General features: G+C 49.0%; 2 protein-coding genes across 2 annotated transcripts in view; one reads left to right on the top strand and one right to left on the bottom strand.

Annotated features, from left to right (window-relative positions):
• Positions 1–14,352, top strand: part of CDH23 (cadherin related 23) — a 202,755-nt gene that overhangs the window by 32,992 nt on the left and 155,411 nt on the right. The window contains exon 4 of the mRNA XM_051618046.1: positions 13,968–14,110. Coding sequence (XP_051474006.1) covers positions 13,968–14,110 — 143 coding nt within the window. The remainder of the gene's footprint in view (positions 1–13,967; positions 14,111–14,352) is intronic.
• PCBD1 (pterin-4 alpha-carbinolamine dehydratase 1) overlaps positions 1–14,352 on the bottom strand; it is a 468,321-nt gene that overhangs the window by 326,038 nt on the left and 127,931 nt on the right. The window lies entirely within an intron of this gene.

Below are 14,352 nucleotides of genomic sequence, written 5' to 3'. Positions count from 1 at the left end.
GGTCATGGAGAATGTCCCAGGCTGATGGTTGTGCCTTAGGCTGAGGTCCTGACTTGGGTGGAGCACTTGGGAAGTCTACTGTTGAACGTGGCAGAACTGTGGGGTGAAGAACCATGAATGCAAGGTTTTCCATTTGGTATCTCCTAAATTGGCTGGTCTGGCTGGTTTTGTTCCCAAAGTTGGCTGTATTGTTATGGAGAAATGGCAGTTGTGGAAGTGGTGGATGAAAGCAGAGCCCTGCTGACACCCTGGGACAAGGTCCTACCTGCTGCTCTTCCTCTACCTCACCTATGTAGCTTTAGGTCTGCACCAGGAGGGTTTTGCAAGCCTTGCTGCTTCCCTGTGCCACATCTGCTTCTCTACCTTCTTAACCTGATGACAAATGTCACCAAAAAAGCATGTTTCACTTTCTCCTAAACGTAACAATTGACTTGTTCTTAAACAGTAAATGTTTAGCCAGGGCATTGAGTGCCCCTCACCCTCTGCCAAAATGCAGCAAGCTCTGGAGCAAAGCTTGGTGGCAGCAAGGGTGACCACAGCCTTGGAGCAACATGGTGTAGAAGACCGAGACTGGTTCCTGCAGGAGGATTGATGATTTCAGACATGTCACAAGTCCTGCACGGGCTCTGATTGGTGGCACACAGGCAAGGAAGAGCCTGAGCTTGTCGAGTGCCCAAGGGATTCCATCAGTCTTGGAAACAGTCCTTCCCTGCTTCCTTTCTCACCCTGTTTTCTCTTGCTGCTGTGATGAAATTCCTGCTGCAAAGTTTCCCTGGAGTTTTGAGACAAAACACACCTGGACAGAGAGGGGATCCTGAGTAAGGAGCCCTGTGGATGCTTGCAAGGTGTTGTGGAAGCTACTGAGAGGTGTTTTCACTGGCGTTTGGCATCAATTTTGGTATTAACTCTGTCCCTGTTCTCTTTGTGTCAATTGTGCAAGTTGTTCTGTGTTTTTTAGGGAGAATCAGGCAAGCTGAACCCCTCTGCCTTTGTGTGAGGATGTGTTATTGTGCAGGTGCTTCCACAGACCCTTGGAAAGCCCTTTCTGGAGGTACTTTGCATTCCATCACCATGCAAAGATGCTCCCACCTGACCAAAGTGACCATTTACACGGTGTGAACAGGTGGTTGCCAACACCCAGAGCAACAGTTGGTGGAACATTCAGCAAGAAATCCTTTGTCTGAAATATGTTTTTAATAAACGATTCACTGAATATATTCGAATAACACATAAATCCCTGCAAATCCAGGTCTATTTGCAGACGACTCACAAATGAGAAAGGCTAAATTAACTGAAGGCTTTAGTCGCTGGGGATAATGGTCCAGCTGTAGCAGAGATCTCCAGATGTTTGTTTGCAGGAGAGTAAGCTTTCCTAGGAAAAGGAAAAGCACTCGTGGGTATTTTAACTCAGAACCAAGTTTACAGCTGTGTGCTTATGTGCTCTGCCTTGTGCTCCCACCAGTGACTGCAGAGCTCCGTTCCAAGGTTTCTTCTTGCAATAAACAGCCTCTTTATTTCTCACTCGTTGTCCTCCTGGCCACGTTTAGGCATCTGTGACGTGCAAAGTGAGGTAATGGCCCTGTGAAAGCCTCCCAGGCTTCAACAAATGTGCCCCTGGCTGTGCTCTGGGCTGCGCCGCGTGTTGCGAGCACAGCTGGATTGCTGCTGCTTCCAGCTTGGGCTTGACTTTTCCCTTTGGTTTGGGTGGGTCTGCTGCACAGGACAGCAGATTGGGAGAAGAAGGTGCTGCATCTCCTGGTATGGCTGTGAGGAGCTTGCAGGGTTGAGTGGAAGAGTTTTGGGGCTTGGATGCCATCTTGCCTGTAGTCCTGCCAAAGGAGCTCGGTTTTATCAGCTTGCTAGAGTCATCAGTCCAGGGGGCTCCATCCATTTCCCTCAGTCTTGTTGTGTTTGGGCTGTTAAGCAGCCCAAGCTGGTTTTGAAGCCCTGTGGCTGAAGTGCCCCATTACTCACAGGCGAGAAGACAATGGAACATGGGGTGGCTCTTAAACATCTCTCCACGTCGGCCTCATTAATAACGGCAACGCTGGCATCACTTGCTCCTAAATAGCCTCATTCATCAACAAGTAATTTCCTGCAGTGCTGTGGTGGGGACACAGATAAGCTCGTGCCTCGGATGCCCAGGTGCCACCTGCCAAGTCTCTCCCCACCTTCTTTTTGGCCTTTGAGAAGGAGGGAGGCATGGTAGGAACTAGCCCATCCAAGATACAGTGGTCGTTGCCAGCCCCAAGGAGTTGGGTCGTGTCTGGTTGTTTCTTTTGGTTCTTCTAGGGGTTTTATTTGCTTTTCAGGGAGTGAGAAGATCAGGAAACATCACCCATTCTAAAAACTGGCAGCCTTGGGCTCCAAATTTCTGGCCATTTCTGAATCTTGCTTTTCCTGCAGCTGTATCTTGGCAATCAAGAGGTGTTAACTCCACCCCAGAGGGGTAAATCAAGAAGGGATTTCACTCCATCTTTATTACAACCAGGCCAAATCCATCACCCAGCAGGTGTTTTGAAACCTTGCAGGGTTACAGTGACAGACCAAGGCCAATTTGCTTACGGATCTGAAGTCTACAGACAAAAATTGACCACTGGTACCATTTCCTTCTGGCTTGGGCCAGTCAGTGGGACTTTGGTACTGGAAGAAAGCATCCTGCAATCTTTGGGCTGAGGATGGCTGTATTTATGTGTTCCTCTGGACCTTTCAGGGAGCAGAGCAGCTGGGCCATAGCACTAAAGGTTTTGTATTCCCTGCAAGCCTTGGGGATGGTTCCTTGTTATAAGGCACAGGTGAGATTTCAAACAACGAATCCTGCTTGAACTTCACTTGAGCAAGTACAATTTGCTGGTGGGTTTGTTGGCGTTTTGGGTGTTGTTTTTTTTCCCCCATTCATGCTGATCGGCTGCTCAGCCTGACAGGGTTGCTGCTGGTGCAGGAGGAAGCAGCTCTCAGGCAGCACTTTTTTTGGAGGTGGCATTTCACACTCCAGCTCATCCCTGTTACTGGAGCACAGCCCGTGTTGTACCCACATGTAACTGATGGAGTCACTCAGTGCTGATATCCGTGTCCCTTCTCCTTTAGCATTGCTGGCATCATTGCCTTGTCATCCTGGGGGTGTCTTGTCTTACACCCTAAGGGTGTTGTGCCATCCTGCTCCATGCCAGGACAGTCCTGGGACCTTGGCCCTAGGCAGTGCAATCTAACGAGCTTTATCTCTGACCTCATATTAATTGCAGAGCAGCTTCTCTTTTCTAATTAACACTAAGCTATGTTACCTCATCTGGGTAAGATGCAAACTCCTGCATGTGTCATCTTACTCATGAATCATTGATTTAAACGAAGCAGCAGAGCACCTCATCAACTGGACTTCTGGGGTCCTGCTTTGCTTCTGTTTGCCCCGCTGTATTTTTGGAAAGCTTGGCATGGCCTAAGAGAAGCAATGAACTCAAGGATGTTGGGGCAGCTGCACCTTCTAGTCTCCTCTGCCCTCCTGCTTTCTGCACTGAGTGGGAGATTCCAGTGGGCACGTATACCTGTTTTTCCAAGTTGAGAAGAGGTGACTCCTATCTGAATGATCTTGGTGCAGCTCCTCTTAGTTCTTTGCATGCACTAAGTAGAAAGCAATCCCTGGAGCTAGGATTTGGTTTCAGTCCTCACTACTCTCACAGCTCTTGGAACTAGTAGGTGCTTTCTGGCCATATGGTAACTCTCAGTCTCCACCTGCTCTGGGCCACCCTTTCTGGGAGGGATGGCAACATCTTGTATGCCTTGGTAGCATCTTTTGGCTCTATTAGCCCCTAGGCAAGCCTTGTCTAACCTTTCCTAGCTGGTTTCCAGCTGGTTACCCAGTCTTTACACCCAACTGAAAGATGCCTCTGACAGGTGCTCAGCATCTTTGCTGCTCCTTGGTTTGAGCTGGCAAAGACACCTTTTGGTAGCCACAAAGGGCAGCTGTGACAGGTCACCTACTGAGGTGGTTCCTTCTGGCCTGTGAAGCTCTTTGCATGTTGTTGTGGTTTCTCTGGCAGGGTCAGGAGTCCCTTCTTATCTCTGTTCTTGCCAGCTGGCAGTCAAAATGCAAACTTGCCTGGCTCAGAAAATGACTCCTCTGCCCTTGGGGTCCCCAGGTTGACCCAAGCACCGTGGTGTGGTGGGTTTAGTCTCTGCCCTTTTTTTTTTGTACATCTTGTTTGGTCAGTGGGCATAATTTCTTGTTTCTGGAAGCACTGTGACTCTACACTAACATCAGTCACTCCAGAAAGTCCCCGGGTATGGGGTTCTGACCTCAAGATACATCATCTTTTAGAGCTCCCCCCAAGGAACAGCTTGGAGGGGTTGCTGGGGAGTTTTCCCCAAACCCTTGCTCTGCCAAGTGGTCAGTATAACTCCTGGAAGGAAGGTCTCCTCACTGTGTCCTTGAGGACTCAGCTGTCCCAAGAGAGGTGGGATGACCTGCTGGTTGGCTAGTTCATCCTGCTGGGACAGCTGGCAACCACATCAATGAAAGAGAAAGGGTTGTGAACCTAAGGAGGGACACTCACTTCTCCTCAGTTCAGCTGTTATTGTCATGACACTTGTAGGAGCTCTTGTGTTCCGTGGTGCAAATCCTTCTCGTGTGTCGGCTTGTAAACTTGCCAGGGAGACTCCTGAGCTCTCAGGGAGAGGATGGTCATGGTCATTGCTGAGAGTGCCTGCTCTGAAAGTTACTTGTGTGCTGCCTCAGGGGCAGGGAGTTAACTGGGCATCCCACCTCAACACATTTTTCAGACAAGCGTGGTCTTCTAGAAGCTGGCCAGCGAGGGAGGTGCCGGTGCCTTCAACAACCTGCCTTCAAAACCAGCATTTTGGGGAGGAGGGTGGTGAAACACCTCTCCCCAGCAGTGGGTAGACTTGGTTAACATCTCACCAGTTGCTCTCAGTCCCCTCGGGTGGTCTCCACCTCCCTCTTGGAGCTTGCCCAGTGCCTAAGCACGGGTGGGAAAACAGGCAGAGGGTGAAGCTCTTGCTGTCACTGATGTTTTTTCTGCCTGTTTCTGAGCCATGATCCTCATGGAGGAGAACTAGGTGGTGTTTCCCTCCATGTTGGTACCTGTGACAGACCTTCCTTGGACCTTTGAGTCTTTAATTAAAAATCAAACTCTCTTCTTTTTGGAGGTTGGTGGGAAGGTCGGGAGAGGGCGGGAAGGAACAAAGAAAATATTCCTCATTCTTTCTGGGCTGTTTCTTATTTCAAAAATTAATTAGAAAAGGATATTCTATGGATTTAGGGTTTAAACTTTGTGTCAGAAATGTTAATCAAGACTGCATTAGCTAGATTTTCTGTGAGAGATGAGGGGGGGGGTGCAGGGTGCTCGGGGTGTTTTGGAGACAGGCAGGAGGAGCAGTGCTCATGGAGATGTTTGACAGCAGAGCCATACTCACCTCAGAGTTTGGATCTCATCTGGTCAGGGCTTCTGGGAATACTCTGGGATCATTTCTGTAGCATCTTTTCCAGGCCTGTTTGTTAAGCCCCCAGGCAGTGTTGGGGCTTTTTGCCATTATTTAGCCCACGAGTAGATTCCAGCGCTGGGAAATTTCTGCTAACCTCAGATTTATGTTTTCCCTTGCTCTTTTTTTTTCATCCTGTTCATCCTGCCTCCTCCAACCCCTGGAAGCGTGTCTTATGAATAGTTGTTAGTCACAGGAGAGCTGCTCCAAGGAGCAATCTTAGTATTTAGTGTTTTTCAAGCACCCCCTTCCCCAGCCCCCCCAGCTGGGTGGGTATGGACGAAGGTCTCTGCCTGGTTTCCAGCTGGCAGTGCTTGAAGATGAAGGCAACATTCCTGCCTCTGGGAAGTCTCAGTGCTTCAATTTCATGATTCCCTGCTGCTCCCCTAGTTCTTTGACCCATCTGGGACAGAGGTGTGAGTGAACCACCTGTACATTTCCTTTTGAGATTAGTTCCAAGCTAAGTGCCTGGAATGGTTGGCTCCCTTGCAGGCCCCATCCTTGTGACAGGGCTGCTCTCCTCCTTTGTGCTTGTGGAGCAGGATCACCTCCCAGCTGGAACTGGCTCCTCTCCTGCTATGGGCATGAAGAACAGATATCAATAAAAGCCAATGAGACTTTTTGACAGAGCAGATTCTGCAAGTGAACTCTGGTTTGGTGGGGTTTTTTGGGTACAAAAAAAAAACCACGAATGGAGCAGAATTTGCATAAATCTCATTAGAAAAAACGTACAAGTTTCATAAATCTTGTGATAAATTAATGTGATATCATTCCAAAAGTGATGTATTAATTTGAGGATGAAATGAATGGGTCTGTGATCATTGTTGGTAATTATAAGGCTCCCAGGCAGTGTGGAAAGGAAATTATTTTTCAGAGGGCTTTTTAAGTGAGGGAAACCTTTTCACACCAGGAATATCTTAACAGACCCAGACTCCTCCTTTGACAAGTGTTTCTTTCCTTATTGTCCTCCCCTTGGGTTTTTTTTTGGATGCATTTGTATTTACTTCCCTCTTTCCTGCTGATACAGGAAAAGACAACAAAAGTCCTCTCAGCTTTTGCAAACTCTCCATGTCCTCTCCTATCCCAGGGAGAAGAGCTGAGGGGATTGTAGTGATCCTGAAGGCAGGAATTGCTGGATCAGGGAGAAGGAAAAACACCATCCCTGAGCCCACTGCTGTTTGGAGAGGGTTTGCCCAGGAAATGGGTGTTTTTAAATCTCCCTTTCCAGGCAGATCTGGAGATGCCCCAGTGCTATTAAGGTGTATCAGTAATTCGGGCAGCGAAACTCCAGCCTGGCTGGAGAGTTTTGCTTGATAAACCTGGAGACATTAAGTTTTAAACTGGTTTTGGGGATATCTGTGGGGCTGTGAGACCCTGTTTGAAGGCTGATAGGTTGATGGGGGGGAACAGAATGCTCTGTCTTAGCTGTCTGGATAGAGGTGTTGACTGGAACTGCCACTTTGCTGGCGTGGTGGCTGCTTGCACAGCACCCCTGGCAGACCCTTGGCTGTTCTCTTTGCTTTCGTGATAACATCAAGACAGTTGCATGTATGTTTGGGGTTTGTGGGGTTTTAATTCCCCCCCGTCTCCTTTCCCATTGTGAAGTTACCTGAAGGGTTCAGTAAATAGCAAAGCAAGCCCAAGCAGCCCTCTGCTGTGGCTGCTCTTGGTGGGAATGCTTGGCTCTTCTTTCCCCAGCACTGTTCTCTTCCCTTGCAGCAGCTTTAAAAACACCCTTTTAAAGGTCTCTGCTGGAGCTGGGGGGGATGGAGGCAGGTGATGCCTCTTGTGGTGGCTGTCAGCTTGGCTTAAGGATTCCAACTCCTCATTTAAAATAACTAAATACAGCAGAGAAATTACAGGCTCTGGCTCCTGCTCTGGCTTTGGGCATCTGAGGAGCTAGGAAAAAACTCTGTGCTCTGCCTTTCACTTGCCAGCTTGATAAACACCCTCAGAAATGGTTTTGACTACACAGATTTGCTTTCCTTCTTCTCTGTCACCTCCATGCTTGACTCTTTTCTCTGCCATAGGTGATGGCTGGTAGCACTAGTGCACGTGGCTCCTGGACCAGCTTGTCCTGGCTTTTTTCCTTCCATCATTGACAAAACCCCCTTGTTTGTTTTGATGGAAGAAACTGCTTTTTCCGCCCCCCCCTCATTTATTTATTTATTATGAGAACCTTTTTTAAAAGGTGCTGGTGTCTCCCTGCCCTTTTTCACTCCCTCTGCAGCACAGTAATGGGAGCAGAGGCAGCCCTGGTGGTGGGGTAAGATGATGCTTCCCATTAGAAGCTCCCTGGAAAGAGAAGTGTGTAACATTGAGCTCAACTCGAATTTGTAGGAGTGGAAAGTTTCTTGGCTGAGTTGTTCTGGAAAGTTTTGGCTCAAGTGGTTGAGCCCTTTCTGAGAAGGAGGCCAGAGAGTATCTGTTGAGCTTGTATTTATGAAATGAGCTGGCAGCCACCTCCTCTGGGAGAAAGGCTTGGGGATGGAGAAGTGGGCTCCCCTTTCACATGTGGTGTGCTTTTAGGTGTCCCTGAGCAGATCTGAATGATGTTGGCCAGGGTTGAATCTCAGGGAGCTTGTGTGGCAGGAGCTTTGCTATTATTGTTTATCCCAGGCATGTTCAAGATGCAAGGAGCAAGGTCTTACCAGCAGTAGCAGTTTGGAGCATGTGGTGGTTGGCCTTTGGAAGCCCCCATCTGCTTTATCTACAGCTATCTCTGGCATGGACAGGGAAACCACTCCAGGAGGCTGGGACTGACAAGGAGGAGGGCAGGAATGAATGAGGACATTGCCCCAGCTCTGCCCTCATCCTCTCTGGGAAAGCAATGAAGCCCCTTCCCAGCCACAGGAGCAGTTCCCACTTGTTGTGCCTCCAGCTTGAGACCAGATTTTGCTTTCTTTTCCTTGCTAGGGAGTCGCTGTCCTTTCCATCACATTGCTCAGAGGTTGCTCAGCAGCACAGAAATATTGGCATTTCATCTTTTTGCTTACAAAAAGATCTTTGGGAAAACATCAGGGAAGGGCTTTGCTTCATTTAGATTTTGTCTGAAAGGTGAAAGAGAAAATGAATTCCAGGCAAAGTAAAAGGAGCAGGAGACAAATGAGAAGAACAGGGTTTGAATTTCAGTATCAGATCCATCAAATTCTGGCACTAAGTGCATCAGAGGCTGGTCTGCTGGGATGAACTGGGCTAACTGGAGATGCATGTGCTGGGGCAACTGGTGCAGCGAGCATCTAGGAGTGCTGTGGGAGAAGGGAAGGGAATGTGATGATCCCATCTTCTTTCCAAGAAAGGAGCTAAGGAAACCTGGTGGCAGTTACTTGGGAGCAAAAGGGTGGCAGTGGCTTTTCATGTAAAAGGGACTCCTTGCTGCAGGGTGCAGAGGCTAAAAGGCTTTTGATGTAAATAAATTGGTGCTGGTTTGAGACACTGAACAGCAAGAGAGGGCTCTTGGTGCTGGCTTGTGACCTTGGTTGAGGACCATAGGCACTGCTCTTGGAATCAAGGCTGTCTCCCTGCTGCTTCCCTGCCCAGCCTGCCCTGTGCCCTGATCCATTTGCTGCTGCTACTTAAGAAATGTCTGGGTTTTTAGCTCTGCAAACCCCCTTTTGCCTGTTAGCTGAGGGGCCATGGTGCTGCTGTGACAGAAGACAGGGAGCCAAGAAGCTGTGTGGTGACTGTCACTCCAAAGCTCAGGAGGGCTGAGAAACCATAAACCAAGGAGAAACAGGCCCAGGCTTTTAAAAGCAGGGATTAAAATGCTTTCAGAATGAAAGTGTAGCTGATGCCTGAAGTCTCGAGCCCAAAAGCCAGTGCAGTCAGTGGAGAGGTTCCTATTAATTCCTGTTGGGTATGGATCAGACCTGTTAAGAGAGCACCTCATTAAGCAATTAATTAGAAACCTGCCCCTCCTGTTGGCTCCCAGTGCCCTCCATCTCACCACAACCTGCTCCTGTCCAGACTGTGTCAGCATCTTGCTCTGGCAGCTGCTTCACCCTCCAACTCTTTCCCTGGCCCTGGGGCTCAGGAGCAATGGGAAGTTCCTGGAGAGTTGGATTTTTCTCATTTCTCACCCCACTCTTGCAAGCAAAACCAGTTGAGAGTAACTGGGAGGGACCAGCCCCTTTGCCTACTTTTCTCCTTGGCAAAATGTTAAGAGCAAGAAAAGTATATAGGCTTAGGGCTGAAAGTAAGATGCTGACACAGCAGTTCCTGTATGGGGAGGGAATGTGCACCCCACAAAGCAGCCAAAGTTAAAAAACATTTCTAAAATCCTAGCCAGAACAAAACAAGAGGTGACAACCACAGAAAAAACCAACGACTCCCGAGGTCAATCAAAGTTCAAGACTTGAGGAAAGAAGAAAACCTGTGTATGTGTGAGAAAGAGGGAGAAGTAGCTGTGATTGAGAGAAAGGAGGCAAAAGGAGACAGGATAAATTGTGATTATCTGGTGGAATCAAGACACTTAACTGCCCTGTCTGATTCCTGAGGGGAAACAAATGGAGCCTCTCACTTTGCAGTGCAGAAGGACAATTTGTCCCTGTTTCCCCAGCCCTGGCTGGAGCCAGGTCTGCAGTGGGGCTCAAGCTGCTTTCTTGACGTGGCCTGGGAAAAGCTGGGACACCTTCTCTTTCTTTGCAAGTGCCCTGAGAGAGGGTTTTCTAACAGATGTGGAGCTCCCTGGGCTCTACACACCCCTGTGCCAGCAGGACCCTCTTCTTTTTGATGGTTTCCCAGTGCCAGTGGTGCTATCCTACTGCTGCTCTTGCAATGCTTTGGCAATTCCCGTGTTGCTTCTATGAAAGGAGAGCATGGAGTCCAGCTGCAGAGTGGAATGTTGCTGGGTTGGGTGGTTGTCTTGGTCTGGCTTCACCAGTGGGTGAGACAACAGCCCCTTCCCTATGATCACTATGATTTTGGGGCGGGTCTGTTTGAACAGTGGCCCAGGTGCTTCTGCTGTGTGGGTTTTGTCTTGTGATACCCAGCTAGTCTGCTCTTCCTCCCTTGGGGCAGGATATTTGAGGGGGGGAAGAAACAGGGGGGAAAAGCAAGATTAAAGGGATGGGTGGGGGTGAAGGAGCCCAGCGTGCTCCTCTGCATCCTGCAAGCCTGGTTTGCACAACTTGCCTCCCGGGGTTAAGCTTTCCAAAATCAGAATAACAAATGATAAAGGGATTGTGAAGTCTCATTTCTTATTGCAGGGAGCTCATTATCTTCTATTTAATTTGTTATTTGGATCTGTATTTGATGCCTGGTTGTTTGGTGGGGTTTTTTTTTTTTTTGGTTTGGATGGTGATTACTGGCTGATGGGCAGGTAAGGGACTGCGTGAAATAGCTCTTAATTTCAGGGCCTCACTCCTGAGGGGTTGTTTAAGGTGGTATTTGCCAGTGACACAGGAAAGCAACACACACAGCATACACTTCAATGTTCTGAGCTGCTCTATTGGTGTCCTTGTGAAATTCCTTGTTGCTAACAAATAAAAAGAAACAAAAGTTGAGGAGGGGGCAGGCGCTGAATGTTCTTTGGCTCCTCTTACCCACTGAATCTCCTTGATTTTGATACACTTGGCCCAGTGAGATCTCACCCTGCAGGCCAGCAGGAGTGAGAAATGTGGGTGGGATGGTGCCCTCTGCCTTGCCTTGTTCCCCAGGTTATCCTGAATTTAGGAACTAAATGCCCTGGCAGTGGGAGGCAGCTACAACACAAAGAGACAGCGAAGAGTTAAGTGTTGGTTTGCTGCTGATTTATTAATTATTTTTTGTGCAAGTGGGTTTGCAGCACACAAGCCATGAATGCAACGGTGATTAGAACAGGCTGGGGCACGGTTTTCCCATTCAGCAGGATTTTTAAGATCACTTTCCTTCCACCAAGATGAGGGCGAGACCTTTTGGAGTTTGAAGCATTTCAGGTTCCCCAGGGAGCTGCAGATCCCCAGTTGATGTTGGGTTTCTGAATGAGATGTAAAAGGGATAAGCCTGTTTCTCCCAGTAATATTAGGAGAATGGAGGGGTGTGGCCCTGGATTTGTCTTGTCCTAGTTACTGGCTTTTGCTGCCATGGGGACAGCCACACTCTGGCTTCTTTCCTGGGGCAAAGAACCCTTTGCTAAGGATGGCTTCAGATGTCCTCCAAAATGAAACCAAGCTAGTAGCTTGTTTCCTATCAAGGCCCTGAGAAAGTGTCAGGACACTTTGTATCACCAACGTTGGCTTCACTGAAGAGATAGAAAGGTTGCAGTTGAGCTGCCTGATCTCAGTCGTTTCAAGAAGGACTCTTGTTTTCAGGTCTTTGTCCAAAACGTCTTTGATCGTGACCTGTCACTCGCACCAGTGTCAGTGGGAGGAATCATTTCCCACCCCTCATGATTAACTGTAGTTGGTCCTTTTAAAATAACTGATATTCCTCCTTCTAATAGAAATTTGTCTAGGTTAGGACAGTGAGTCTTGCTCTGCTTTTTGCTTATCTTAAGTCTTACATTTTGTCCTCTTCATGGACGTGCTTGAGATGGCCTGAGTCGTCTCACTCCTCTTTGGCATAAGTGAAGCAGGTCAAGCTTTTGCAGCCCTCTTGGAGTGTAGAGCTTTTTTGCTGGCTCTTGAATGTTTGTGGTGTCCTCTTGCACCCAGTCCTGAAGTCCTGAGCAGCCTGCAGAATTGCATTCTTGGTAGAACTGACTGTACGGATCCCTGAAGTTGCTCCTCCAAGTGCCAACCAGGGCATGGGAAGAGCTCCTTTCGTGCTTGGACCCTCAGCTGTGCTCCACCAGCCTTTTTTTGAGGCTGTTTGGAGCAAAATCTAAAAAGAGGTTTTCCCCAAACAAGCCCAGATTCCCAAATGCTTCACCTGGCTGCTCGTTCCTCCCCAGTGTTTGCCATCTTGCCACCTGAGTTTGTACAGACCACTGTTTGATGTCACACTAGGGTGTCCTGCCCTCTGCAGTTGGTGGCCTTGGAACTGGGCCCTCTCTCCAGTGATCATTGTCAATCCTGTACAGAACTAAATTTTTAATCAGAAAGTCAGGCAGTGCTAAGTCAAATGCCTCACAGGAGTCTATTATTTCTTCACTGTTACCTTTATCTGACAAAACTCTAATCTCATCAAGGAATAAAATCAGGTTTGTTTGACAAGGCCTATTTTCCAGAAAGTCGTGTCGACTGGCATTAATTATGTTCCTATCGTTTAATTCTTTATTAATGGAATCTCATATCAGCTTTTTTCCATTATTTCAGCTGTGATTGATGTCAGGCCAACTGGTTGGTAATTGGCTGGATCTCTCTGCTTGCCAAGCTGATCCACCATCTTCACCCGTTGGTCTACCAGAGCTTTTCTCCTCTTCCCAGGTGGATGAAATGTTGGCAACCCTTCTCCTCAGCCAGACAACTTGAGCTTGTGGGGTGTCCTCATGCTGCCAAAGATGGCTCACACAGGGGTTATCTCCTCCCATTCTTGGAGCCAGGTGGCCTTATCTTCATTCACCAGCTTCTGCCTCAGCAGGAGAAGCTGAGGAGAGGACTGAGAGAGGCTGGGTGAGGGACAGGCAGCCTGCCGTGGTTGATCCACCACACCAGACTTTGTGCTGGGAGGCTCCATGGAGAAGCCCAAAACAATTTGTGGAGACTTTTATGGGGCTGAAATGAGGATCCAAGGGTGATGACAATCCTTTGCTTTCAGAGCAGAAGCCCTACTGCTTCGGGAGCAGTGTGGGGTTCACAAACAGGACAGGTGGCACCCATGCAGCAACTCTGGAGAGTCTGGGTTGCCTCTTGGGTGCAGTCAAGAGGAGACATTTGCCACTGCATGCCCGTGAGTGATGGCTGAGCCAGGTCCTGATGGCTGGGGTATTCAGGATGCTGCAGAAGATGGTTCCAAATGTGATTTGGCAGAAGGCAGTGATGGATTTGTCCCAGCACCTCTCATGCTCTCTAGGTGTGCGGGCTCCACGAATGCCTTGAAAGCCCAGCACTTGCTGCAGCTGCCATGGTTAAAACGAATCCCAGGCTTGCATCTAGCTTCAGGCCCTACCAAATCCCTGAATCTCCAGGCACCTGTGAGCATCACATCCATGCTCTTGGCCTCAGAACTGTTTGCTTTTGACCTGGAGATGGTGTAGTATCTGGTGGTGGTGGAGCGTGAGGGAGGCTGGTAGGCACTGACCCAGCAGGGACATGGTTTCCTTCACTCTCTCTCATGCCCGAGATGGTCCTGCTGAGCTAATGTGACTTTGTTCTGTGGTAAGGGTGAGGGAGGAGAGGAGCTGTGGTTCATTTTGCCTGTACTGGAGAGAACAGTAAGACCACTCACAGCTTGAGTCTTCTTGCTGCTTGAGGTAGTAGGAGCACCATGGGGAAAAATGTGGCTGACTGAGGAAAGGCAGAAGACCTGTGTTCCCTGACAAGCTGAATGTTTTCAGGACTTCTTGCGCTCTGTCCTACTTTGCTCATGGTTTCTCTCCTCTCCTTCTCTCCCAGGTTCCTCGGTGACTCAGTTGCTGGCCAGGGACCTGGACAATGACCCTCTGGTCTACGGCGTGGTCGGGGAGGAGGCCAGTCGGTTCTTCGCAGTGGAGAGCATGACTGGGGTTGTCTGGCTCAGGCAGCCCTTGGACAGAGAGGTAATGCTGCTTTCTGCTGAGGGGAAAAACCATCTCCACTCACAGAAATGGTGGCTCTCCTACCTGGCCTCGATGGGACAAGGGGGGAAGGGCTTCAAACGGGAAGAGGGGAGGTTTAGGTGAGAGGTCGGGAAGAAATTCTTCCCTGTGAGGGTGGTGAGACCCTGGAACAGGTTGCCCAGGGAAGCTGTGGCTGCCCCATCCCTGGAAGTGTTCAAGGGCAGGTTGGATGGGGCTTGGAG

The sequence above is a fragment of the Apus apus genome, chromosome 4, assembly GCF_020740795.1.
Source record: "Apus apus isolate bApuApu2 chromosome 4, bApuApu2.pri.cur, whole genome shotgun sequence".
Lineage (NCBI taxonomy): Eukaryota > Metazoa > Chordata > Aves > Apodiformes > Apodidae > Apus > Apus apus.
This window is presented reverse-complemented; position numbering and strand designations above follow the sequence as displayed.